At 47.2% G+C, this 27,713-nt stretch overlaps 2 protein-coding genes across 13 annotated transcripts in view; one reads left to right on the top strand and one right to left on the bottom strand.

Annotated features, from left to right (window-relative positions):
• Window positions 1-3,878: 3,878 nt before the first annotated feature.
• CLEC20A (C-type lectin domain containing 20A) lies at window positions 3,879-17,722 on the top strand. Its single transcript, XM_067710985.1, is given in 9 exon segments — window positions 3,879-4,155; window positions 4,158-4,265; window positions 5,805-5,870; window positions 7,506-7,871; window positions 10,213-10,588; window positions 10,806-11,106; window positions 13,987-14,185; window positions 15,104-15,189; window positions 17,039-17,722. Coding segments are annotated over 9 exon segments (1,860 nt in total). The 3' UTR covers window positions 17,120-17,722.
• A 4,860-nt stretch (window positions 17,723-22,582) lies between these two features.
• RASAL2 (RAS protein activator like 2) overlaps window positions 22,583-27,713 on the bottom strand; it is a 380,363-nt gene continuing 375,232 nt past the window's right edge. For 6 of the 12 annotated variants that reach the window (XM_067728748.1, XM_067728746.1, XM_067728740.1 and 3 more), the window contains 2 exons: window positions 23,437-23,575; window positions 22,583-22,871 (listed from right to left, as the gene is read on the bottom strand). In XM_067728748.1, the coding sequence (XP_067584849.1) occupies window positions 22,720-22,871; window positions 23,437-23,575 (291 nt within the window). In that variant the 3' untranslated portion in view covers window positions 22,583-22,719. Of the gene's footprint in view, window positions 22,872-23,100; window positions 23,576-25,908; window positions 25,940-27,713 lie in introns of those variants that run through there. The other 6 variants (XM_067728749.1, XM_067728751.1, XM_067728745.1 and 3 more) reach the window with 4 other exon arrangements.

The raw sequence follows: 27,713 nt of genomic DNA, 5'->3' as shown, positions 1-27,713 counted from the left end.
CTCGCGGACTAGTGGGAAAAAAGAGAAATGCACGTGGAATTTCAACCCAGAGTGCCAGGAGCAGCTCTGGGGGAGGTGAGGGTGCGAGGATACTGTGCCTCGCTCCACACTCACTGTGCTTCCCCAGTAGTTCTCTCTGCTCCCAGAGGGAAGCCTAGCAGGGCCCTTATGTCAAGAGACTGAGGACACCTGGGTGAATGGCTGGGGGAGAGGGGCCTGGCAGGGGTGGTGTTTTCCGGGATGGGACTGTCAGGTTCTCTTCCATCCCCAGAGAGTGGCCCTGGCACACACGGGTTCTGCCACTGGGAAGAAGTCATCTGAGGCCATCACTGCACAAGAGAATATTGTGCAGGACATTATTGTTGAGGCATGAAGCATTTTTTCCTCTTTCCCTTTGCCCTTCCCTTCAGGAAGGGTATGAAGGGGTGGAGGGCAGAAAAAAAGAGGCTTCCAGCCTTTGGTTTCCAACAGCTTAGCTCTTAGGGGAATGGAGAGAGTTATGGGCATAAACAGGGTGCTGGGAGGAAGGAAGGAAGAGTGAGAGAGAGAGAGAGAGAGAGAGATGTTCTTGGTCCCCCAGAGAAAGCGCCGTGGCCTCTGGTCTGTACTTACTTGGGGAGCCAGAGCCTAGCCTGGGATGGGTGGCTTCTGGCCTCACTGAAGCAGGACTAGTTGGGGGCCCATCACCCCCCCACCTCATGCTTTGCAGAGATCTGAGCTTGAATTGTTGCCCTGCTACTTCCTACCCTGGAGGGTTTTTTTTTTTTTTTTTTTTTGCGGTATGCGGGCCTCTCACCGCTGCGGCCTCTCCCGTTGCGGAGCACAGGCTCCGGACGCGCAGGCTCAGCGGCCATGGCTCACGGGCCCAGCCGCTCCGCGGCATGTGGGATCTTCCCGGACCGGGGCACGAACCCGTGTCCCCTGCATCGGCAGGCGGACTCTCAACCACTGCGCCACCAGGGAAGCCCTACCCTAGAGTTTTGAGTCAAGTCATTTCCTTCTTGGAGCCACAGCTTTCTCGCCTGTAAAATGGGGATCGTGCTGGCCTCCCCCCGGCACTGTGGTTGTTGAGAGCGTGGGCAGGGAGGAGAGCGCAGCAAGCCTGGCCCACACCTGCCAGCTCCTGTCCCTCCTCGGTCCTCCCTCTTCTCTCCTTCCCCTCGGCCCCTTGTCCCTCTGGGCCTTGAGGGCCCAGGAGTCTCAGCTCTCCTGCTGTCGGTCTGCGGCCCTCCTCCCTTCCCTCCCACGGTAACCAGCCCCGGCTGGGCCACCCCCCCCGCCCCCCCCGTCTGCTCGTTAATTGCCAGGCACAGCCTCTTCTAGAGGAGGGGAGCCTTTCCACCCGCTGTCTTGTCCTGTGTTGCAGCCATGCCGGCCTCGGGGCTGCGACTGTCCCTCTGCACTGTCCCTCTGCCACCGCCTGGGCAGGAGGGCACCAGGCTCCACGCACGTCCAGGGCACAGACCTGTGGGAAGGGTGCCTCTCCCCGAGGTGCCCAGACTTTGGGGTTGAAGGGGAGACAAAGTGGGAAGCAGTGACTGTTTCTGCATGTCAGCCTGGCTCCCCGCCCCTGCCCTGCCTCCTCTCACCCCTTCCCTGCCCCCCGCCTGCCCGCACCCCACCACCAGGGGTCAGAGCCTGGAGTTGGCTGTTTTATGTAGAATTTCACTCATTCATTTCTTCACTGACGCATCTAACCAACACATTAAGTGCTGATGGGTGCCAGTCGGGAATGGTGCCCTACCTTACGGAGCCCACATCCTAGTGGGGGTCAGAGACGTTCGGCAAGAAGACAGTAAACAAGATCATCACAGAATGTGACAAGAGCAATGAAGGAGATGATCAGGGTGACGAGGGACAGTCACAGGGAGATGCATGTCGGGGATTCTTTAGGTCAAGTGGGCGGGAAGGTTTCTCTGAGGAGGGGAGATTTGGGCTGAGCCTAAGGGCTAAAATGAAGGAACCTCGAAGAATAAAGCTAGAGAAAGGTCCCGAGGCCCGGGGTCGAGCCCTGTGGATGAGTAGGGTGTATGCATGAGCACGTGCGGGAGCCTGCGGAGGCTTTTCCTATGACAGCAGGGCCAGGACACACAGGGCTTGGGGACTGTGGTAAGGAGCCCGCCCTGTGGCCCGCGGCAGTGACAAGGGGAGCATGTCAGAAAGGTCCTTCTGCACGCAGAGTGGGGAGGGGACTGTGATAGTGGAGGATAGAAGCAGAGAGCGCCTTTGGGGCTGGTGCTGTCAGTCCCAGGGAGGGGATGGTGACTTGGGCCAGGGTGGCAGTGGGCACGGAAAGAAGTGGAAAGTTCAAGAAGGTCCAAGATGCACACTTGCTGTAGAAGCAATGGGATCTGCCAAGATAGAGACAGAGAGGCACCAACAGTGACTCCTGGGTGGGGCTTGAGGTGCTGGGGTGAGGGGCGCCATGTGATGAGCTGGGACGACTAGGACGGGCCGATTGGCAGGGTGAACCCATGTGCATGTGAGAAACCGACAGTCGGACACGTACACTGAGCTCCAGGGTGGAGGCTGTGTCTGGGAATTGTCATCTCAAGGTGTTTAAAGCCAGGAGATCAGCTGGGGCAGCAGGGTTTTTCACTGTGGGTTGGGACCCATTATGTCCTAAAGTCAATTTAGTGGACCACAGCCAGTGATTTTTAAAAAATAAACAGAATAGGATAAACAAATATCAAAGTGAATCACATATCACAAGAAAGTAATTTCTTTCTATTCCTTTTCTCCTGCCCAGGGATCCTCCAACTTCTCTCAGCGACAGGCAGCATCTTCTTGGCCTCTGGTGGGTGTGAGGAACATCATTCTTTCGGCAGGCACCTCATCAGGCCTTTCCCGTGTCCTCCCCCATTGTGCACATACTTGCCCCTCTGTGTGCCCGGTTTTTCAGTCTTATTTTGCTCTCCTAGGGCTCTGGCTTGAGGCTGGACGCCCCCCTCTCCCACCCCAAGACCCTGAGCAGAGCAGTCCTTAACCAGCCCTCATTTTTGTGGATGGATTAAGGAAGGAAGGAAGTGAACATTGAGTTCCTGGGGTTCGGGTCGGTTCCCGGGAGAAGTCTATGCTCATTCGTTCACTCATTCATTCATTTTCAATACACCCAGCCCCTCTGATGTGCTGGGCACTGGGAATATAATGATGAATAAGGCTGGTTCTTTGCGCCCAAGCTGCCTGGACCTGGTGGTGGAAAAGGTCCTTTTCCCCAGGGACTTTAAACAAATTCTAATGCTAGTCCCAGCAAGAGATTCAGATCCTTGCCGTTGGGCGTCTTGGGCATTGGTGTATTGGAAAAGTTCCCCAGGTGATTCTAATGTGCAGCCGCAGTTATGAGCCTGTGACACCTGCATCAGGGCAAAACCATGCTCTGTCTAAGGGCCTTCCCCACGGTCCCTGGGCCCTGGTTCTACCCCTTTCCACTGAGTGGCCTTGGCTAAGTCACTTAACTCTCAGTGACTTGGTTTTTTAATTTGTAAAACAGTCATGGTGATGTCTATCCTAGGGAGTTAGTTGTTGGAAAGGATTCAGTGAGCTAATCGCACCTGGTGAGTGCTCAGTAAACACTTTCTACTGTTGCTAAGCATTAACAAAGGTACATTGTGGCTCATAGGAAGGGAGCCTGCCCAGGATGGGGCAGAGGGAAGGGGGAGATGAGAAATGGGAGAATGGGGGATCGAGGGTGCAGGTGAGGATGGCCAGTCTTTCAGGCCAAGAGAGCAGCTTGTGCAGAAGCCTGGAAGCAGAGCTGTGGAGCTGTGCAAGTGGAGGGCGGGAGGTGAGGGGTGGAGTGGGTTAGGGGAGGCTGGGGAGGCTGCCTGTGGTGCGGTTGAACACCCGGGATTTGGGAGTAGGGTAGGGGCAGCCACACGATGACAATTTCTCCCGCCCCAGCCCTGCAGCTGACCAGTGAGAGCAAGACCTTCTGGAGGGTGGAAGAGGAGCTGAGCTGGTCTGAGGCCCTGGAGTGCTGCCGGCAGCACCGCACAGACCTGGCCGACCTGCAGAGCATGAGCGACGGGAGCAACATCAAGACCCTCTATTCCCTTACCAGCAGCACCGCGGCCTGGATCAGCCTCTTCTTCCACGTGCGCCTTGGGGGCCTGAGATGGTCCAGCGGCTCCACCTTCAGCGTGCCAGTGTGGAGCTCGCCGCCGTCTTCGAGGAGGGTCTCTGTGCCACTCTGTATTCAATAGCCATTTTCCCCAGCCTGGGGGCCGCCTCGTGCACTGCTCAGAAGCCCTTCATCTGCTACTACGGTGTGTTCAGAGTCATATTCTGGGCCTGGTCTTCCTCCTAGGGTTTTGCTTCTCAAGAGTAAATGAGAGAGAGAGAGAGTGAGCGAGCCTGGGTCTGGCTCAAGCCTTTCAGAGGATAACTATCAGCTTAACGCTTTTTTGCTACATCCTTCTCTGCCGCCTTAGTTTCTATCTCTTCTGTCCCTCATTCCAAACGCTCCATCAGAGAAGCGGGTGTAAATCAGGGTAGTCAAAAAGTAAAATCTGAAATGTTCCACTATGTCCCCTCCTCCTGCCAATTAAGGATCTGGGGAAAGAGGAAAAAGAAAGGGAGGAAAATGGGAAAGTCAGGTTGGGGATCCATTTGCGTCTGTGCAGAAACCAGAGCAGAGTCCAAGGTCTCTCTCCTCGTTAAAGCGCAGGGTGGCTTTGTCTCGCGGGACTGGGGGAATGTGGAACAGCCACTCTCTGGGAGAACCCCTGCTTTGGGGAGGTATGTGGGTGCCCCTCTGCAGAAAAACCATTTACTCAATGCACCTGGTGCCGGCTGTTGGGGAACAGCCCCCCATCCTTGCCCCCTGGCTGGCTCCTCTCTGCCCAGGCAGCCCATGCCACTGACCCTTGTCTTAAAGGTGCTGAGATCACACGGGGGATGGTTATAGACAGCACGTTCCTGATAAAAAGTGCCAATTTCTGCTTTTCTCTCAGGCACACCCCAACTCCTCAAATAGGGGTATGGGGGACCACCCCGACGTGTCCCCAATTCTCTGCACACCATGCCTGTCACGGGGCCTTGAAATGTAGCCCAGGGTAGCCTAGGTTTGATCTGGCAATGCCCAAGCCAGAAAAGAAATTTTTCCAGGAGTGGTGAGTGTGCCGGGGTGGGGATGGGAGCCCCCTTGAAGGAAGGGCTGCGCGTGCGGGGCTCTCCCTACTCCCCCTGGAGTCTTTGGACTCCACCCAGACGCGTCCTAACTGCATCCACTTCTCTCCAGCTCTGCAGGTCCACACACCAGCACAGCCCTCCGTGGCGTCTGCCCGGCCCACTCCCGTCTGTTCTGTACAGAGTGAACTCTTAAAAATGTAAATCAGACCAGTTTGCTTAAACACATTCAGTAGGTTCCCTTAGCACTTAGAATCACTTCCTTTTTGTAGCCAACCCAGCCCTGCTTGAGACCTTTGGCCTCATCTCCTATTTCTCTCCCTGGCCATACTGGCTGCTTTCCACTCCTCAAACACACGTGGCCCCTTCCCACCTTAGCTCTGCCCGGGGTATTCCTTCCTACCTCTTTGCAAGGCTGGCTCCTTCTCATATTCTCTTCAAGAACAAAGATCTTGCTTGTCTTATACCTGCTATTTTTCCAGGGCCTACGATAGTGTCTGTCACACAGCGGGTGCTCAATAGATATATCTATTTATGGACTACACGTAGATAGGAACAAAGGAGCCTCTCTACCCTGGAGCTACGTTTCTCCTGGCTTCAACTTGGCGGTCCCTGGTGCCCACAGAGCACGCTGGGCAGCCGCACTCCCGCCCCATAACATGTGGCCCGTTTCACAGATCCTGCCCTGGAGCCCCACACCCTCCTGGAACCGGCTCTCAGCCTGACCACCTCTCCAAAGCCAGGTACACACCCAGGGCTCCAGGGCTCCGCCTTCCCTTGCACTTGTCCACCTGGACCAGCTGGCTTCCCCCACCCCTGCCTGGCCCAGGGATCCCCTGGCTTTGCGGGCCCCCAGGCTGACACACAAGCAGAGGCTCAATGCTTTTGTTATTCAGCTGGCCCCGGGGGCGGTGGGGTGGGGAGGGGAGGAGCGGGTTGGGGGGGTGGGGGGAAGGTCTCCAACCAGTCCAGGCTGCATCCCAGTCTTCTGGTGCCCCTACCCTTAGCGGCTTGGGGGTGGGGGGCAAAGGTAGCATTTCTCTGCAGTCCAGGCCCATCCACCTGGCGAGGGGGATAGTACTGCCCTGATATTTTACAAAGCGTTGCTTGGTGTCTGGTTAGAGACACTTCAAAGGAAATTCACTCCTCAGCCTGCTTTGTAAAGTTGGTTTTCTGCTCGTTGTGGAACATGGCGCTGTGGAGTGAAGATAGCACAGGCTTCTGGGGAGGGCGGACCCGCATTTGAATCTCGTCTTGCCACTTAATAAGGCATGAGTTTGGGCAAGTCATCACCTCCCCGAGGCTCCCTTTTCTCCTCCGTAAATGAGGTTAATAACATCTGCGTCTCAGGATTATAGTGAGGATTTTAAAAGATGACGTGTGCGACATGCAAAGCTCAGGGCTGGCGAGGACTAGGTGCTTGAAAAAGGGTAGCTTTAAAAGACCAATTTAGATAGGGAACATGAGGGAAATAGGCAAATCTTGACGGGGCTTTGGTGAGCAGGCATGTGTCAGAGAGGTTGGGAGGCCCTATTTGAGGATGTGATTCCCAATTTTGCAAACACAGGCGTTTCCTTTAAGGGGTCTCTGGAATCAATCCCTCAGGTGGTGCCAAAGCACCTCCTTTCCAAACTTCCCTTGTTTAGAATCACAGATGCTTGTGTGGGCAGATGAGACAGGCCTGACCAGGGGCAGGGCAGGCGGGGGCTGGAGGTAGAGGCTGTGAGAGGCTGAGTCTTGGTCTGAGCTCCACCAGAAGTCAGGGCCACTGACCAGCAGGTGTGCCCCTCGCCAGGCTCACCTCTCGTCCCTGGCTCTCCTGATGGTGTGAGCCTGAGACTATCACACACTCCCTCTATCCTGCCTCAGCCGGGAGCCTCCTGAGAGCCCATGCAGCAGGCACAGGCCCTGGAAACCACAAATGAGGCTGATTCCAGACCAGGATCGTCCCATCTCCCTCATCACCTCCCTGCAAAGTTTAACCCTACCATTTAATTGAGTGTTTAATATTTGTATACGTGGTTTCATTTAATCCTTTAAACGAAATACATTTAGGTACTATTATTATCCCTGTTGTACAGATGGAGAAATTGAGGCTTAGACTTGACTTGTAAGGCCATACAGCCAAGAGGAGAGTTCTTAACCCCTGCCTTTCCTAATGAATGGTCTTTCCCCCAGCTGCTGCTATGATAGCTCATTCACTCTCCCAGTCTGGTATTTAGTCTGCCTATAGACTTGTGGGTTTGATCAAACCTAACTCCTGAGGATGGGGAACAAGGGCAAGGCCCAAACCAGGGCTCTGTCCTGGGGGCGATGAGGGCTGAGCAGGCAGAGATCCTGGACCTCAAGCCTGTGGTCTCTACATTCTTTGCCCGCAGCTGAGGTTCAGATTGGCAATCTGAACTTCAAGCAATGTGACCAAGAAAGGAAGTGGCTGGCAGCTGTGAGGTACTGCCGCAGACACCGCACAGACCTGGCTGACCTGCAGACAGTGACTGAGGAGACAGACAAGGAGGCCTTGAAATCCATCACGAGTTAGACTGAGGCCTGGATTGGCCTCTACTTCAGTGCGGCCTCTGGGTCTCTGAGATGCTCCAGTGACGTGGGTGCCAGCGTCCCGACCTGGCTGCAGGTGCCTGAGTTTGGGGCAGGACTATGTGCGGGTCTCCGCAGCTACTGGAGCTTCTCCGCCAGAATTTCTGCAGTGGCCTGCTTTTCCCTGAAACCCTTCATCTGCTTCCATGGTGCGTGACAGTCGTCCCCGCTGCCCCTTGACCCACCAAGGCTAGGCTGGGATGGGAAACGAGTTTTCTTGGCAGCCGGAGGTGGTGAGGATACACCTAAGGAAGTATTTATAGATTCTGAGGGGAGCAAAGTTATTCTGGAACAGGTTTTAATTTAATTTAATGGCTAATTCCATCTAGCCTCAGGGCATTAGCAAGTAGCAACAGCAATTACTTATTGCGCAATAAAGAGGTTAAAAGTGTGGGCTTTGGAATCAGACTTTATCACTTGCTAGAAATAAGATGAGCGGCATCTCTGAGCCTCATTTCCCTCATGTGGAAAAAACAAAATGGTATTGATGACGCACCTCACAAAATGGCTTTGAAGAATGAATGAGAATAAATATAAGGGACCTAGTAAAGACCCTGGCACAGAGTAAGCACCCAAAAGATACTAGCTACTGACACTGTTGTTGTCACCACAGTCACATGGGAACCAGAGGCCCACCTGGTTATTCTGGATCTTGTGTGTGAAACGTCTCCTCAGCAACAGACTTCATCCTGCCTTGTCATTTCCGTCTCTCTTCTCTTTCCTCCCTTCCTTCTTTCCTTCTTGTTTGTATCAGCCTTATTGAGATATAATTCATGTACCTTTAAAATTCACTCTTTTGAGGTGGCCAGTATAGTGAGATTTAGTACATACCCAGGTGGTACAATCATCACTACTATCTAATTTTAAGACATTTGTATCACCCCCAATAAGAGACTCTTTACCCTTTAGCAGTGACCCCCCATTCTCTCACACCCTCAGCCCTGGCAACCACTCATCTACTTTCTGTCTCTGTGGATTTGCCTATTCTTGGCTGTTTTCTTTTTGTATTCTGGATTTGATGAGAATCATGATCCTTATCTGTAAAATAGGAACAATGGTTCCTCCCTTGTTGTGAGGAATAAAGATTGTGAACATACCTGTCCTGTGACAGGGGCCCTCCTGAGTTTGGCTCCTGTGATGGGAGGCTGGTCATCAGTGTCTGGTGGGATCTCTCACAGGCGTGTCGGCTGTGGCAGACCTGGGGGTGCTGTGTCCCCCCTCATCAGCCCTGCCCTCACACTCACCGGTGGTGTTTTCTTGCAGACCCCACCATTGGACACCGGGAGTCAGCAGCCCTCCCTCAGCTCTCCTTCATACCCTCCTCAGAAGTGACCATGGGGACAACGCCCAGGCCAAGTACCCTCCCCTGTTTTCTGCTATGGGTGCTTTGAGCCTGTTCTTGGCTGGATTCTGGGGTCTCCAGGGCCTAGGAAGTGGAGAGGGTAGCCTGGATGCAGCAGCACAGGGTGGGTCCCATGGGATCCTCCCCAAAGGGCCAGGGAGGGGCCAGGAAAGAGGTGAACCAACGGGGTGGCGACCATGGGCCACTTATGGAGAGGGATTTCCCTGGGTCCCCCCCTCTGCTGGGCCGGCTGGGGTTTGGAGGAGGAGGACTCGGTCACCATCAACCTTCTTCCTTGAACTGGACCATTGGACTTGCAGCTCCCGGGCCAGGGGACCCAAGAGAGGTTGTGCAGTCTCTCAGGTGAGGTGATGAGGGCCTGGCCTGGGAGACAGACGGGAAGACGCCCTCACTGCCCAGCTGAGCAGTACTTCTGAGGAAAAATCATCAGAGAGGCCTCTGAGGTTCAGCATCCAGAGAGGGAAGCGCAATAGAGGGCCAAATCCCTTTCAATTTGGGGCTTTTCTGGGAGGAGAGAAGATGAGAGATGAGTTGTGGGGACATGGCTGGGAATGACAGTGACAGTGTTCCTTCAGCATCTTTAAATTCCTGAAACATCTTCACAGCTATTGCCTCCTTTTGCTTCCCATGAGGTCTGAAGCAAACTAGGATAACTGAGGGCAGAAATCACTGTTCTGGCATCTTTACAGATTCCTACATCTGACAATGGTATTACTGCCTTTTTGAGAACACAGAGAAGTTAGGGGGCTTGCTCATAGTTGCACAGAGCTTTATTCATTCCTGGGACACAAGGAAAAGGCAGGGCCTGTTCTGAAGGAGCTGACAGCCAACTGGGAAGAGGGCTCCTGACAGGCAGTGTTGCTTGTGTAGTCACAGGCATGGTGGGGACACAGAGAAGGGGATTGTCCCCGCTCCTGTAATTAAACGAGGATTTCCTGGAGGAGGTGATTTCGAAGTTAACTTGCAGAGGGAGTGGAGGGGGTCGGCGTGCGTAGCGCTGAGCGGGGAGGCCGGGGTCCTGCAGGGGTGGGGTCCCTGTGAGCTGCTAAGGAACGCAGCCCTCCCCCTGGAGGCAACAGATTAGGTTGAGAAGAGGGGGAAGAGCCTGTCTTCTGCTTCCCATCGAGGTCTCACCTGGCCCAGGCCGCACCTGGCGGGGTCAGAAGGCCCTCCTTGCTTCGCCCTGTCTGCGATGGGTGTGCAGGGCCGGGCGCGGAAAAACCGCGCGCCGCGCACCGCGGTCCCCCCCCCACCCCGCATCCCCTCCCCGGCCGCTCGGCGCAGCGGGCCCCACGGAAGCCTGCTCTCTGGCGTAGGGGCCAGCGCCGGCCCCGCGCAGGGTCCGGCTGAGGCGGCGCGGCTCCCGCAGCTAGTCAGCCCGGAGCCCGCCGAGCTCGGCCCCCGCCGCCGCGCCCCCCGGGCCTCCTCCTCCGCGGGCCCTGAGGCGCCAGAGACCCAAGGGACGGCGGCGCCGAGCCCTCCGACCCACCTCGAGATCCCTGGGTAGGGCCCTGTCCGCGACGGTGGGCCCTCAACCCCGCCGGTCACCGCCCAGAATACGTCCTTCGGCCCCGTGCCCCCGGCCTCCGCGCCGACCCCAGCCTCGAGCTCCGCGCTCCTGGGGAGCCCCTCTGTCCCCCAGGAAGTGACCGAGACTCCTCTGGCCTCCGCCTCGAGCCCTGCTCCTGACCCCGCGCCCCCGGAGGACCCCGTGACCCAGGGCGGGCCCGGGACGCCGCGGGGGGCGCAGCGGGCCCCTCGCCCGGCTCCACCCGCGGGGCCTTGGCTCAGCCGGGGATGGCGGCGCCCCCCGGGTCTGCCACGTCCAGCCGGTCCCGCAGCGCCGAGCTTCTGGGTACGGAAGAGAGCACCTCGGAGCCTTCCGGCTCAGGGAGCTCGGCTGGGCCTCAGAGAACAACGGCGCGCCAGGACGCGGTAGCTCCGAGCCAGGCCGCACGCCCGAGACCGCTGGCAGCCGGCCAGAGCCTGAGACAGGTGCCCGCCCACTCGCGTCGCTGGGGGTTGGGGACACAGCCCTGGCGCCTGGGTCTTCCTTTGGGGAGACCAAGCCCTAGTTTCCATTACCCGGCCACAAGTCAGGGAGGTTGAGGGGGTGAGGGTATGTGCTGGGCCACATCTCCCGGCCCCAGGTGCATTCCAGATCACTCCATGGGGGATCCTAGAGCCAGTTCACCCCCTCATCCTCCCCCTACATAATAATTTAGGGTGGGGCGATCTAGGGGAGAAAAACCTATCTTTGGCTAGAGGAGTCTTTCAGTCAAGGGTTGGAATGCTGGGTCTTCTACTTACCGTGTGGTCTTAGGCAAACTTCCTAACCTCTCCGAACTTCATTTTTCTCATTTTTTTTTTTCTTTTTTTTTTTTTAGTGGTGCGCGGGCCTCTCACTGTTGTGGCCTCTCCCGTTGCGGAGCACAAGCTCCGGACGCGCAGGTTCAGCGGCCATGGCTCATGGGCCCAGCCGCTCCGCGGCGTGTGGGATCCTCCTGGATCGGGGCACGAACCCACGTCCCCTGCATCATTTTTCTCATTTTTAAAGTGAAGAGAAACACCAAATGTCAAGAGTTATCTTTCAGTGCCTGGCATCAATGAATGGTAGTTATTACTATTCTAGTCTCAATTCAGTAGTGAAATGTTTAGTAATTCAGTCTCCCATCTGTCCTTACCTTATTCAATAGACAAGGTTGGCCTCAGTCTCATTTTATTAATTACAAATGATTATGAATGATCACAATTATGAATTATTAAGGTTGTGAAATCTCACAGGGCAGGGGCTGTTTTGTTTTATGCCTCTTTATATCTTTCCCAGGCCTAGAATAGTGTTTTGCACACTGGTAGATGATTTAATTCAACAGTCATTTCCTGAGTACCTGTTTTGAACAAGGCAGTGGATACCAAGATGAGCAGGACCTGCTTCCTGTCTTTAAAAGAGCTTAGTCTAATAGGGGGTAATAGAGACAACCAGGACAGTTTAATTAGTGCTGCCGCAGAAGGGTGAACCAAGAGGCTTGCCAAGAAAATGACTCATTTATTCTGCCTGGAAAGGTGGTGGTAATTGGACAAAAGGTAATGGAGGATTTCATCAGGCAGCAAAGGCTAGAAGGTTCTTCCTGGCAGAGGGAACAGCATGGGCAAAGATAGGTAGATGTGGAAATGTGTGGTTTGGGAAAGACAAGCAGTCTGATGTGACTGGAGTGTCGGTCACATATTCGGGAAGGAAGCGGCAAGTGATGAGGGGAAAGAGGTAGACTGAGGCCAAATTCTGAAGGACTGGATCCTGCAGTCAGCACAGCCATCAGAGGTTTTTAGCAAGTGAGCAAAATGGTCAGCTCTGTAGTCAATAGAAGCAAGGTGGTTTTAATGACATGGGGCAATGCCTGTATCAGGATGCTAAAGGAAAACATGATTCAACATTATACATATAACACAGTCACAATAATGTTGAAAGGAAACATCAACCTATACTTGGGAAAAGAAGATTGTAAAGAAATGTGTGAAAATGTTAACAATGGTTAAATTCAGGCAAAAAGAATATGAGTGTTTCCCCCTTTCTGTGCTTCTGCATTTTACAAACTTATTTATTTCACTGAAGAAATGTACAATGCTTTGGGTGGAGTAAGAAGAGGGCATTTTGGAGAGAAGACACAGGAAGTGTATGTGTGGGGAAAGACTTGCACGGTCCGGGAGAGTGGAACCGAGGCCAGATCTGGAGCAGTGGAGCAAGGAGGGACATGAGGGAACTGATTTTACATCGTTTGCAAGTGACATTAATTGAAGAAATATAAATACAAACACATTTTAAAAAATGCTCAGCTTTGTTCATTGAATCATAGCAGTGCAAATTAAAAGCAAGATGCATTAAAAAGTTCTTTGTTTTAACTTAGCAGTTTGGCAAAGATCTGGGGTGATAATGCTGATAAGAATGTGAGAAAATCAGCACTGTCAGACACTGGATAGCACAGTAAACTTGTGCTACCATTCTTGCAATGCCTGTTAGTTCCGAAATGTGCATACTCTTTCATACAGAAATTCTGCCCTTGGAAATTTATTAAGGAAATAATAGTACAAGGTGCACATACACATATATACGTGTCCTCCACACACAGGTTGTTTGTTGCAGCATTGTTTATTACAGTGAAAAACTGGAGGCAATCTAATGTCCATTGAAAGCAGATTGATTAAATAAGTTACGGTACATTCAGTGAAATACTATGCAGCCTTTAAAGAGAATAAGGTAGATCTCTACGCATTCAAATTAAAAAATTCAAGTGTGTGAAAGATATTCTATAGCAAACTGTTAATAGTGGTTGTCCCTGGGTCAGGGGAGGGGATACTTCTGCTTAAATATTTTACAGTAATATACCACAAGAACAATATGGTTCAAATATTCCATATTAAAAAAAAAAAAAGACATCTGCAAGGCACTGACAGGACTTTGGTGACTGAACGTGACAGCAAGTGAGGGAGTAAGGGAGCAGCTGGAGAGCCTCAGTAGACGGGCACCATAAAGGGGGTGAGAAGGCTGCTGGGGGAGGCTGAGCTTGGTTTTGGAATACGTACTTTGAGTTTGAGGTGCTACCCCTTGATGGAGAGGTTGGGGGTTCCTGGGTGCCATGGTGGGGGCCCTGTGTAGCTAGCAGACTACATAAGGGCACTGGGCCTCTTGGGGTAGGAACTGCTGAAAATAAACACTCACTCCTGAGGAGATATCTTATAATATTGCTAAGCCCCACAAATCCTGGTATCAGAGACACTTTATGAGAGATGATGCTGTAGCTACCGGGTACATGAGCCTATGGAGGTAAGTGAAGGATTGGCAGGGACTGAGCGTCCCACCCCGGATGGTTTCTGCAGGATGGTGGCTGCCCGTGCCTGTCTTCTAGCTCAGGGGCAGTCACCAATCTCAGACCACCTTGCTTCTGGCTGTATTTGCAATAACTCCTTTATTTTCCCCTCTTGTAGCTGTGACCAGTGAAAGGAGTGGCACTGATATAACAGATGCAGCTATTGCCACTCAGGCCCAACATTTGAGCTCATCTAATCACCCAGATTCTAAAGAAAACACTCTAGCATCAAAACCAGGTAACTGCTTCTGGTTACCAAGTTCCCACTCTTAACAACCAGGCAGTTAAATCTGGACAGCCACTCCTTAGCATAGGGTGCTCAAGACCTTTTTGTGAAAGACAGCCTGAAATGGGAAGGGAACAAGGATGAGGATCCTAGAGTTGGTTAGCTCCCTGGCGATTGTGAAAGCTCCGGGGGCATGTTTCCTTCCTTCAGAATCTCCTCTTTCTCATATGCAAAAGGGACGTAGTAAAAACGACCCTGCCTACATCACAGGGTTGTTTCAAGTACCCAATGAGATAATTATGCAAAGGTACTTTATAAACTATAAAATGCTGTACAGATATAGAGTAGTCCTATTATGAGGCTGTAGTTCCTGTGATTACAGCGTTCATGGCCAAAGGCTGAGCCTGTTTATAGTCTCAGAGAACTTACGAGTTTTCTGTGGTACAGTTGGCCTTTACAAATGTGGGTCCAGGGGAGAGGTGAATATTTCCAGCATGGTGTGGGACATTTACTCAACAGATTTATTAAAAGGAAGAAGCAAGAATTCCCTGGCAGTCCAGGGATCGATCCCTGGTTGGGGAACTAAGATCCTGCAAGCTGCGTGGCATGCCAAAAAAAAAAAAAAAAAAAAAAAAGAAAAGAAAAGAAAAGGAAGAAGGAAAATACTGAGGAGAAAATAATTGCCTGAGGGTGGCCAGGATATGGGAGGAGAGCAGTGGTTACTCCACTCATGAGACTCTTTCCTGTCAGCCACTAGCTGGTTGTGGCTGAGCATTTTTCTGTCCAGCAGTTTCTTCTTTCTTTTTGAAATCCTAAATCACCATGTAGCATCTATGGTGTCCAGGGGACACTCCCGACTGCCAAGAACTTGAAGTTTTCAAATGGCTACGAGATAATCTCCTCTGAGCCAGGTAGTACTTCCTTTCTCAGGGCAACTCTTTGGAATCCTGAAAGCAGATTTTCTTATCCCAGTTCTGATGCACCCAGAAGACATGAAAGACCAATTCTTGAGTGAGGTGAGACTTCTCTGTCCTCTAATTTTGATCAGTCAGGTGACTTGACAATGCAAAGCGATACTGTCAAAGCCAATACAGGAAGAGAAAAAGCTTTGGAAAATTAGCTCATCTGTTCCCATTGTCACCATCCTGGCTCATGGTGACAGGTTGGTTTATGTGCTCAGATCTTTTCTTACTCTCTCCATTTTTCCTGAGCTCTTAAAAAAATCAATACAGCATAGTCAGAAGGACCTAAGTTTGGGTCTTGGCTTTGAGCTTATTAGTTGTGTGACCTTAAGCAAGTAACTTAATCTTTCTGAGCCTCAGTTTCCTCATGAATTAGGAACAACAGTACCTAACTCATATCGCTGGTATTATGACAAAATGAAATATTCCATAAAAAGTGCTTAGCAAATTGGAAGTGCTCAATATATATTAGCTATTATTATTATCTTATTATTATTCTGAATATACATTTGTTCCAGGCTTTTTTTCCCCTCGTTTTTTTTTTTTTTCCCTCTTGTTTTTTTTAAAGTATTGTGAGATGAGAGATTGTAAGAGGAAGAATTATTCCTAAATATTGTGACAAAAGCCTCAAGCTGATTTTTGAATATGACCTAAAGGCACATTTTTCAGTGATATCAGATTATAATCATAAGATGTCAGAGCTAGAGAGTTCCTCATAGCCCATCTAGCCAAAACCATAATTTTACAGACAAGGAAACTGATTGGCGTTAATCTGGTAGCTTATTGCAATTTACTCATAGGCCAAAGAAATAGCACCCAGGCAATTCATTCTAAAATCTCACAAACTGAAGTCTCTAGGAAGAACAGGTGTGTGTGTGTGTGTGTGTGTGTGTGTGTGTGTGCGCGCGCGCGCGCGCCCGTCCACATGCATGCACAAATGCCTGCCAGGTAGCGGGGAGGGAACTGGAGAGCTTTCGGTGCATTTTGCTGTTGAAGAGCAGGTACAAATGATGCAATTTGGCATCTGATAAATTTTTTAGTAAAAGTTCAAGTAATAAGACTGCAGTGCTGAGTATTAAGTCTACAAATGTCAAGAACCGTTTTTTTTTTGGCAGGGGTGGGTTACCAAACCAGAAACCATCTACCTTTTATTTTAAATTAAAACCAATAATAGGAAAATTGGGGTCAAGATGGGGAGTTCCAGCTTCTGGTCACTTTTGTTGGAATATAGCTATCTCATATTAATGGAGAGGATTTCTACCTCACAGATATAAAGGATGGAATTGGTGGGGACAAGGTAGAGTATATTATCAGCTTTAGTAGCATTTACTGATAAAATTTGAAATAGGAGGCAAACAAAACACCTATAGCCAACTTATCCCAGTTCCATGGATGGGAACAGAGAAAACATTGTAACAGACACTCACACAGTGCTCAGAGAGAGATATGGACTAGTGGTTGTTAACCCTATCTGAACTTAGAATCCTGTGGGGAAGGTTAAAAAAAAAAAAAAAAAAAAAAAAAAGCCTGGCCCAATCCTTAGAGAGATACTATTTAATTGTTCAATGGTGGGTCTAAAGGGGCATCTCTACTCTGATTTTTTCAAGATCCCAAGTGATTTTGATGAACAGTCAAGACTGAGAATCCCTGATTGTCATTTGTTTTAGTCTCCTTTGTCATTAAACATTTTTTGTGTGCTGGGGGTGGTGGTGGTGACCTAACAAACTTGATTTCTGTACTTTCCTATTGGTGAAGGTGCTAACGACAAAAGGCAGGTAGCTGCAGGGAGGCTAAGAAAAATAAAGGGTATGGCTGGACATAAAGGGTGGACAGTTAAGGGCTAAGATGACTAGGAGGTTACAAGATAGCATCAACAACAGTTTCTCTCTTTTTGATGTTTCAGATCCAAGAAGTCTTAAAGCTTACATTAGGTCATGAGCAATTCAGATTGAAATGGGTTGGCTTTGAAGTAAACAAAAAATAGCACACGTCTACTGTGACCTGGAGTCTCCTCACACAATTTTCTCTGGATTTTGAGTGAATTTTAGTTTTTTAATTCATAGTAAAACAGAAGTAGAAGTCACTAGATATGTGAAGAGGCTAACTGGTGGAATTTCAGACCTATACTTAGCCTGTAAGAAAACTACTTATGGGACCTGCATCCTGGGGTTTTAAAGAATGAAGGAAAGCAGAAGATGGGGGTATTTGGAAATAACCTCGAGAATTACAAGCAAACAAGAACAAAAAACCCCAACTAGACAACAAAAATCCTGAAACAAACCACATTAATCTATTGGGGAATTAAGAGAGGATAGTACTGGTCTGGAGAGCTGAGTGGGGCCATACTTTCAATACAGTGGAGGACATTTTCTTCACCAGTCACAAGCTAGTAAAGAGATTTCCAACTCTCCAGAATGACGAGCTCTCTAAGGGTGTTATTACAATACAGTATGTGTTAATGCTAGCTCTTTGTCCTACAGCTAAATACTTTTACCTGTAAATTGGGAAATTCTAAGACGCATTGTTCTTAATGTTAAAATATACCTTCAGAATAATGTTCCTGCATACATTTTGTTTCTGGTTTTTCTCCAAGTGTCCTAATCACCCAGATAACATGCTAGAAGTCAAACAGTAATATGTCAAATACAGTAGCAACTTTAGTCTGAAATGTTTAAAGTTAAAGTTTATTTGTATTCTTTGTAGGAATATCAATAAAAGACCTCAAACGTATCTATATCTGTACATGTACAAGAACCGTCAAAAATTATTCACAGAACAAAAATAAATCTTCTTTTAGAACAAACCCAGGTAATGAAATGCAGATATGGATCTCACATATGGAACAATCTAAGTGCCACTAGCACAAAAATATGGCTTTAAAAATAAAATAAAATCTTGGGTTTTGTTTTTCTAATGTGTATTTCTCTTTCTTGAAATAAAAAATAAATTATTTAGAGCTATCATTGTAAAATAGTCATGTGTATTAACACACTCTTATTAAGGCCCTGGAGATGAAAAACAAAATCAAATTTAGAAGTTCCTCACAGGTGTGATTCAGGTTAATGGGCTGCTGTCTGCTTTGAGTTAATTTTAATGTAACTAGGAAATGTCTAAGCACCAGTCAAAATTTAACCTGTACTATTTATTTCAAATTTTCTGCAGGATAGTGGTCAATTAGTATTTAACCTTTTGGTGAACAGGGAATTGAATTTTTTCCCTTGGGAGTTTAGAAGTGACATAAATATGATAGTTATTCTTAAATATTTGTAGCCCCACACAGATGATCGAGGCCCCTAAAACACAGCTTCTGTGGAAATCTTTCTACAACAGATATATCTGGTTTTAAATCCCAAACTAAAACATTTCCTAGGGAAAAACAAGGGCACTGAAAAATAAGAACTGAATAGGAAATTAAAATGCATGCTGAAATCTGGACACAAACGACCACTTGGCTTTCCTTGCGTGGCTCATCGCCAAGCCTTGCTGGGTTGGTTCCTCAAACACCTGAGGATTAACTGATCAGGAACCAAAGCTATTTCTTTCTGTATCCTACTGCCGCATCAGTGATATTCAACTTTCTTTCTGTGACTCCCCAAGGTATCAATAATGATATCTAGGGTTCTTGAGACAATGTCAAGCCAAATTTCAAGTCACTTTAACTTATATATACATATAACACATATGGTACATTTTAAAGAGGAAAGAACCACTGTCATAAAATCTAACAAAGGAGAGCATAAAATCTAAAAAATCTCAAGGAAGTTTGGGAATCACTGCTCTATAAGATGGATTAACATTCAGAAAAAGGAAGCCCTAGGAATCGTGTGTTTTGTGTGGGTACCCACATGTTGTCTACAGAAATGGCATTTCTATATATCTACGTATTTCGAGATTGGGCAAAGGATATAAATCCTCCTGTTGCCTTGAACCATTGGGCTATGGAGAAGGCTGCTGTGCATTAGTCCCCTTTTGGATCATGTATCTTCCTCAGGTTCTTTCACTCCTCATAAGATATTTATTCTGTCTCATGCAAATTTCATCACTTTTGTCCTTCCTAAACTCAAGAGCATTCCTAACTGGGTCATGACAGAATGCTTCTAGAACTAATAACAATCACTCAGACACAAAAAGGGATTCTATTTAAAAATTCAACACCCCAACATATTTTGCTTTTAAACAAACTGGCAAAATAGGTCCCTTCCATTGACATATTGATAAAAACAAAGTATCCCAAATTCTTGGCCCTCAGGTAAGGGGTGGGAGGGCAACCATTTACTGTTGAAGCGAGCAGGAGACTTCACTATCAGACTTGAAAAAGGGAAGGGGAATGGAGAAGAAAGCCCTTTTGGTTTTCCATAATCTGTAGACGGTGACCCCCCCCCCCCCCCAAAAAAGGTGAAAACACAGGGAAGGTATGGTGTGGGCTCCAGAGCTGCTGAGTCAGGCCCAGTGACAAGCCTAGTCTGGTGTCAACTCTAGTCAGGGTCACATGGGCCTTAGGTAAATCCCAAGGAGGGTTCCTTCCCCAAGTTCAGTCCCACAACCAGCCTTCTCAGAAACTCCAAACTGGACGTAACTGGAACTAAACCTAGATGGAAGGCAGAACAAATTGTAATCAAACTCACTTGATGGCAACTGTCTTGCTCTGGAGCTTCCAAAAAGGAACTGCTCTCAACCCAGTGTGCCTCTGAGGACAGAGTGAGAAACGAGGGTCGCTAGAGCTACAGATCCATAAATAGACTAAGATCTAAAAAGCTTTACTTTTAAAGTCAAGTTAATTCTCAAGGGCATACAGCAGTCGTAGACAGGAAATCCTACTTTTTCTTTCACTGTGCAACACCATTACAGGGAAAGGGAAAGGTAGAAGCAGACTAGAGAAAGCTAATTCTGACCAACTCAATGCCAAGTGAAAGGGCAAAGTTTTACCCTTTTTTTACCATTTTACCACATTTCCCTTACAACAGACTGCCCTGGACCCCAACAGTATCTTGGTGATAGTGCCTGGATCATAGTAAGTGCTCAAGTGTTTGTCATTGTTACCTAGTTATAATCTCCCCTCCTTCATGGCTTGTATTGCAGAGACTCAGGTAATGTGATGACTTGAAGGAAATGTTACTCCTTTTTGCTGCTTTGGCTCAGAAAGCTTATTGCTCCAGTGAAAATAAAATGGAAATATAAAGCTTTTTTCCTAAATCCTACCAACATTGTCCTTGTTAATGGCCAAATCTGGTTGTCATCTGGACAAGCATTTTGCAAGCACTTCACGGGAATTCCAAATTCCATTCAGCCTTGGTCTATGCTGCACCCCACCATGTGGTGACATGTTGGGTGTCAGAAGGAGTGCAAGACATGCTATCATAATCCACCCACTTCTCTTCAACCATACACCTCCTCCCAGCAAGAGAGGTATGCACTTATCTGGGCTGAAGAAAAGCCAATTAAGCAATACCTCCATAAAAATTATCAGCTGTTGCTGACTTTTTCCATACTAAAAAAAAAAATCTTTCAGAATAAGTTCTATAGACTGCAGCATTCTCTAAAGAAATACTCAGAAAAATATTCGGACAGGAATAGGTTCAAAGGATAATCTAAAATTTAACATCTGGCAACTACACTGAACTCCTAGCTTACCTCTAATTTTATTATTTGTTTACTCTTTTCTCTTCATTCAAGATAACCTGATAATAGAGGGCTGCATAATCTATCCAAACATTTTGGGCATCTAATCTTCCAAAGTAGGCAGCCCTCTAAGAAGCTCCCATAATGCTGACAAGATGTACTGCATCCATCAAAAACATATTTGATTTTGTGTCCTCCAACCCTCCAATATAGTTTATCAGTCCTCTGTCATCCGTAAACACCACCTGAGAGCTTTCAAACCTCCGTGTAAGACATCACCCATGTTACATACTTAAGGCCACTGAAACTGACCATTCTTTTACCAGGTTTTCTGAAGACTTTTATAAAGAATGGCTAGAGCTGAAAATAGCCACAAACAAGAACGGACCTATGTTTACATACCCTCTCCCCAAACACGAAGCACTACTTCAGAATTGGTGATGTTTCTTTCCTATTAAAATAAGTCATTTGGCCACAGTGTGCCCTCAGCTCGGAGGGAAGAGAGAAGAATTTGTAAAATAATGATCACGGGTCAAGAAAATGCACAAGTGCCAATACATGTGGGCATGAAGTCTGCAGATCAGATAAGCACACTGGGCAGCTCCTGATTTAGATCTCTGACTGGCAGAAACAGGAGTGTTACGAAGGGGAAATGTTTTAAAAGGTTGTGGGCTGGGGACCATGGTGAGGTTGCTGAGATGCAAGGCCCAACACAAAGACCCACCTGAGGGCAGTGCTTAAGAGGTCAGAATGCAAGCCTGGGGGTGCGGTGGGAATGGAGGTTTGGTGTCTCTATCGGGGCTTCACCCAAAAGGGGACACAATAAATGTTCTCTCGTCTCCTTATAAGTATTCTGCTATGTGGAAACACTCACTCCAGGTCTATGGCTTCCTCAGGTGTTTTTTTTTTCCCCCTCCTTTCTCCTTTTCCTTCTTAAAAAAAAATTCCTTAAGGTTTACAATTTCAACTAAACATCATTAACTTACTTGAGAAATGTTGTTGCTTTCTCAATATAAACAATTGCTTAGATCTTGCTTAAAGAGATTCTAACCCCTTTAAACATTATATCCAACAGCATAGAAGGCAGGAACTTTTCCTATTTGTGCCGTTATATGTACATATGTGTGAGTATATGTGTATATATACTTGTAAATATAATATCTGTTTAACTTGTAACATTCCATACTTCTGATAATCAAGGTTGCATTCAAGATGACATTTCACACCTCTGGAAAAAAGGAAGTAACTTAGCTTCCATGACTGTTTCTGTCCTACAATAAATCTGTCCTACAATAAAGCCAACGATGACAGCTAGTGAAACTGGGTTATTATTGCCAAATCTACAAAGAGCATGGGAATAACCGCTGGAATGTGCTGTCCTCCCACTTTTAGTATTTTATTTTTCATTAAGAGTAATCATGACTTTTAAGAGAGCAATGCTTCAGATTTGGATTTCTTTTCCAAATTTTACTGAGGGGATTAGAGGAAGAAGCAATTTAGAAGTTAAAGACTGAGATGAAATTACCCTGCCCAGAGATCTGCTAGTACACTGGGTAAAATCTTTATCCCAAACCAAAATTATAACTTACAAATAGAAAAAAATTTTTGATAGGAAATATTCAGAGATTGCTGCCATGGTATGGTATGGTTAGCCCTTTTCTGTATGGAAGAAAGGGTGTTTATTTCGGATGGCTTATGGACAGCATATTTGAATAACCTCTCCAGGGGAGAGTAAACCCTGTTGGTGATGACTGCTCCCACCATGGAGGAGGAAAGGGCAAGTGGGTGTGAAGATGCAGATGGTTTATAGAGACACAAATATTTACAGTTTTGTAAACTCTAAAGAGGAAGAAGAACACCCTTTATTACAGCTGGCGTAAAAAAAAAAAGCCCCCTATCTAAAATGGAAAATTCCCGTCTGCTACAGACAGAAGGAAATAAACAGCAACAGGAGTTCAATAGAAATCACTCCGAAAGTCCAGTTTTGATACAACAGCTCTTATCTGTGTCCTCTGGAACAGTGTATCCCCAAATCAGATAGCTGTCCATCCAGAACCAGTCTTCGTTGCTCAATGGGATAAACTGTTTTGTTTGGATCTCGGTATTTGCATGTTTTCCTAAAGGACAAGGGAACCAGAGTGGGGTTTTTAAACTGGCAGAGGAATCCCTGAAAAACTCATTCTGACAATGTCCTACTGCGGTCTGTGTGCTCTATCAGACAGACACGTGGTCTCTACCAGGTGAGCCGCCAGGCTCATCTCTCATTCACATGTACCTCCTACTTTGCCTCCTCTAACAACTGCAGTGCTTTCAACAAGAGGACAACAATAATAAAAATAGCAATAATTAAAAAGGTAATCTACATTATTAACTTCCTTTGGGTATATTACAGTGGTATTTTCTGTACATGGCCCAGAACTAAGTTCCCTATGTACACAGAGCCGGGGGGGTGGGGAGGAAGCGTCGACCTTGGAAGTCTTAGCCTTATGCCCTGAAAGACAAGGTTCCTTTCTTCATTGGAGAGTTGCTCGCCACCCTGCTGTTCTGAAGTAGCAACATTCTGTAAACCTGGTGGGGCTGGGGAGAGGGCTGGGGACAGGAGAGCGGGGGCATTTCCTTCTGTCTCCTCCCACAGTCTGTCTATTCACAAAGCCCATCAGCAGCTGCTGTTTTTGAATTCACCATTCTCCGTGATGGAAAGCTTGGTGGGGTTGGTGGGGGAGATGCCATTGCGGACCTGCATGCTGTACCGCTCCTTCACTTGGGTCAGCGCGCTCATCAGTCTGGTGTTGGCCGAATCCAGCGACACGATCCGTTTTTCCTACAACACACCAATCATGGCTTTATTCTGGCTCCATGCAGGCAACTACACCATAATATTCTATTGAATGACTGTTCTAATGCTTTCTATCAAACAGCAGTACACATGATGCTTCCCAGACAAATGGAACGTCTCTGCCTCTTTCTGCACCCTAGTCAGGCCAGCTTCCCCTGAGCCCAACGGGTCTGTGTTTATTTTCTCTCTTTTTTCCTTTCAGCATTAGCAGGATTTGTTATTAATCATCCCTTGGGACCCTAGGACATCATGTAAAAATGACACCATGTGTTACGTCAGACTATGAAACAGAGGTGTCAAGCTGCCTTGCTGTATTAAGTACTTTGGGTCAAAACTAAAACATGGGAATTAGGTGGCAAAGAAAGAAGCACCAGAGGTTTCATTTCACAGAGGAGAAGTGCATGTGATCTATGGGTTCTTAGACCCCGAAGGGGCACATCAGTCACATTTGGAAAGAATTCACATGGTGCTCAAAACTGAAACAATACATGGTGGCAGTTTATAGTCACCAACAAAGTGAGGATGCAACAGCAAGAGGGGGAGAAGCAGCCAAAAGCTCAGACCAAGGAGTTATTTGAATATGGGAAGGGAGATGTGGCCAAAGGGGGATGCCAGAAACATAACACATGAAAACAAACAGAGAACACAAGCTCCTAGACTCATTCCAGCTCAGAGGTACTCCAGGAAAGCTACCCAATAAGGAGACTGCTTTCATTTTACTTTTGAATCTTGGGGGGGAAAAAAAAAAAAGGCTTAGAACAAATATTTTGGAACCAAAGACTGCTGAATACACAAAAAAAAAACCAAGAGAAAAAAGAGGGAAAAAATGGCAATCTAGAGAAAAGTAGGCTCATCTAAATTAAACAAAAATAAAAATCATCCCATCAAAATATTATCAGTCTCACAAAGACTAGGAGAGAAATCCTAATCTTAGCTTCACCAGCTAGGTAAATCATCCTAGAACCTTTCCTACATGAAGTTGCCATTTTTTAGAAAACAAGTTAACGCTGAGAAGGACAGTCTTTACCTACATCTATGATATCAAAAAAAAAAGAAAACAAAAGCATGTGAGGAACAATCCTTAAAGCCAAAAAGAGCTTTTCTACCCAGGGAGTGTTTTAATTTACTCAGGGAAAAGCATGGTAAGGATAGTCATGGTCAGGTTCAGAGAGTACATACAAGGGCTGAGGGTTAGATGCTATTCCTTGCTGTTACAGCATAGCTCCACAGGGCCGTGAGCAGTACTGCTCTGCCAGAAATGTGCTGCCCAAGGATGCAGAGTGAAGACCACTGCCCTGGGGGGCAATTTAGGTAAAAGCATATGCAACAACAGCATCAAGTAAGGCTTCCCTTTAATCTCCTGCTTTGGGGGTGGGGCGGGGATCTATATGGCAGCAGGGCTGGTGGTCACAATTTCAAAAGTATGAAAAAAACTAGCTCACACTTGTTATTATTAACATTTTTTTTTTCCTTTCCTTGATGCAGAACTCAGGTGGTAAGATACAAAAAAATCAGCATTATTAACTAACCCCTAATCTAGCCTAAGATGCTTTTTACTTTGGAAAGGTAACTTGTTTTAAGGATAAGCAAAACTCAAAGAAAGAAAGAACTACAAGGCTTTAAAAAATAATAATTAAAAAAATTACGGCCAGTGGAATTTACTGGGATAACAAGTATAGATCTTTTAAAAGTCAGTAAGTAAGGGTTGGCCAGTGGTTACCAGGAGAAAAGGGGTGGGAGCCAGATATGATGTTTCCCCCTATGGTTAGAAATGATCTCTAAGCAGATAACCTGGTAATATCTAAAAATGATTAAAAAAGAAAAGATATATCAGTATTAGGATAAATTATAATGCCTCAATTCTAAGGAGTGCAGGATTCTCTAGGGTTGATCCAAAGAAATTAGGTATTCATGAAAAATTATTTGATTCTTAAAGGGTCAAAAAAGGCTAAGAATGATTTTCTTTATTTATTTCCTGCAAGAGTAACAGCTGAAGTCAAGCAGCCCTTCTACTAAACAGTTGAAAGTTTCCAAGTGGAGAAACTCCCTTCTGTAACTCCCCCCACTGCCAACCTTTCAAAGTAAAACAAAAATAAAAAAAAAAAAAATCAAACAGGGACTTTTGAAAGTCAAGTTCAGTTGGCAAAAGATGGCCTTGACTTCTCCATTCTGCCTGGATTGAACGGCAAAGCAATCTAGTTCCTGCCTGACAGGAAGGATTTCAAGTGTGGGGAGTGCAGGAGCTGGAATGTGTAGGAGGCCAGTGCACCGGGCCAGGGCTGGGAACTGCTCAGCTAGAGAATGGACGGGTTACTTGCCTGTTTGCATAATCTCATCTCCATTTATGACCTGTAATTTAACACAGCGGAGATATCACTTGCAACAGTAACTAGGCAGCTGCTTGCTTCTCCTAGGAGGAAGTTCTCCACCTGAGTCATATAGAGAGATCCAGGGGTGGGGTGAAAGGTGGAACAGTCCCTGGTCTGATGTTTAAGAAATGGTCCCTTAGTACCATCACCAGGATCTCCATGGTGGTGCTACAAGGCCCAGGACAGGGTCACCAGGGGAGTACTCATCCTCTCCCAGTTCCAATAGAAAGTGGCTGACCCCGGTGGGGCCTTTGGAGCATAAACTGACTCGAGGAGATGGAGAGGCTGAGTTCAGGGACCAGCCTTGTCTGTAGGGGCACAGGGCTGCTGAGAGAGAAGATGGAAACCAGTTTGCTGGGTACCTGACCTGTCCTGTTTTGGGAAATATTCGGCCCATTGCTAGTATAAGGAAAGCAATTCATTTCAGAAATATTTTTTAACTGCCAGTGGCACCAAGGCAGATGCCAGGGACATAAAAGTATGGGTTCCCTCACTGGAAAGCTTTCACCCCCAAACATGTCCTCATTCTATTAAATAATGCCAGAAGGGCTGCTCTGCTCCATCAAACACTTAAGATGTAAGATTTATCCTTTCAAAGGAAAAGTCATTTGTTACAAAAGACACTAAAGGATTTTCATAGTCTTTTGCTAGAATAAGATTTTAATGTATCAGTGAGACAACAGCTGGAATTGGGAAACCTTCCTTTTAAGGAGATTATAATTTTTTAAAAAACTAGTTTTAGTGTTTATCATCTGTGCTGTGCATGGTGCAGTGGTTTTCAAAATGTGGTCTAATGGATTCTCCAAGTGTTCTTTAGGGATCCATAGTGAGCCTCCAGTAGAAAATTTATTATACAGTAATAAATTTCGTTGAGAGAAGCCCTTGTTCTTGAATGGTCAGCAGGAACAGCTGGAAAGCCATCTATGGGAGGCACCTCTGGTTCCGCCAAAACAGTCCACAGAATCAAACCATTTGAAAACCACTGCCTGAAATATGGACCCAAACTGTTATCTAGTTTAGCCAGACCACAAGTCTGACATTGACTGATGCTTTGAGGATAACAGTTCTCCCATTCCTGAATGGTGACGTCCTCGTGTTAACTGAGAGAAGGTTCTTACTTTCCAGAGTTTTTGAGCCCTGATGAACCTGATTCCCTCCCTTGCTTTCACTTTCTATGCCTATGACTCCTGCTCCATACCCAGTCATCTTACTCTAGACGTCAAAATGGGGGCAGGGGTGGGGTAGAAATCTTCAGAAGCTAATGATGAGGTTGTCTTGACAGGCAACCGAGAAGGTGGAAATGCTGTATGCACAGAGCCACGACTACGACACCCCCAAGCTCCCTCTGCTTAAGACTGACTCGGTTCTAGACAAGCTGAAGTTATTAAAACGGTCTGTATGATTTCATTAGAACTAAAATCTATTCGGGTGTAGTTATTAATAGAACTCTCTCTGCTTTACACTGTCACATTGAAGATCCCAAAGTGAACACTTATCAACACTTGTTTCCCTGACTAAATTGCCTTCTTTATCCAGACTGTTTCTCTTAAGCCTCTCAGATGAATTTTTACAGTGTGCCTGTCGAGAAGGCCTTGTCTCTGCTACCCTTCCCTCACCTACCTTGGGGACACCTAGAAAAGTTTAAAAAATGGACCAAGTAAGAACTTTCTTCTGATTCTTAGGAGGTCTAAATATCCAGAAACTGCAGAATTCAAAGGTCTAAAATATTCTGGGAACTGTGCTGACGAGAGAGC

This window comes from Pseudorca crassidens, chromosome 2 (assembly GCF_039906515.1).
Source record: "Pseudorca crassidens isolate mPseCra1 chromosome 2, mPseCra1.hap1, whole genome shotgun sequence".
Taxonomy (NCBI): domain Eukaryota; kingdom Metazoa; phylum Chordata; class Mammalia; order Artiodactyla; family Delphinidae; genus Pseudorca; species Pseudorca crassidens.
The sequence above is the reverse complement of the archived record's forward strand: the minus strand, read 5'-3'. Positions and strand labels throughout refer to the sequence as shown.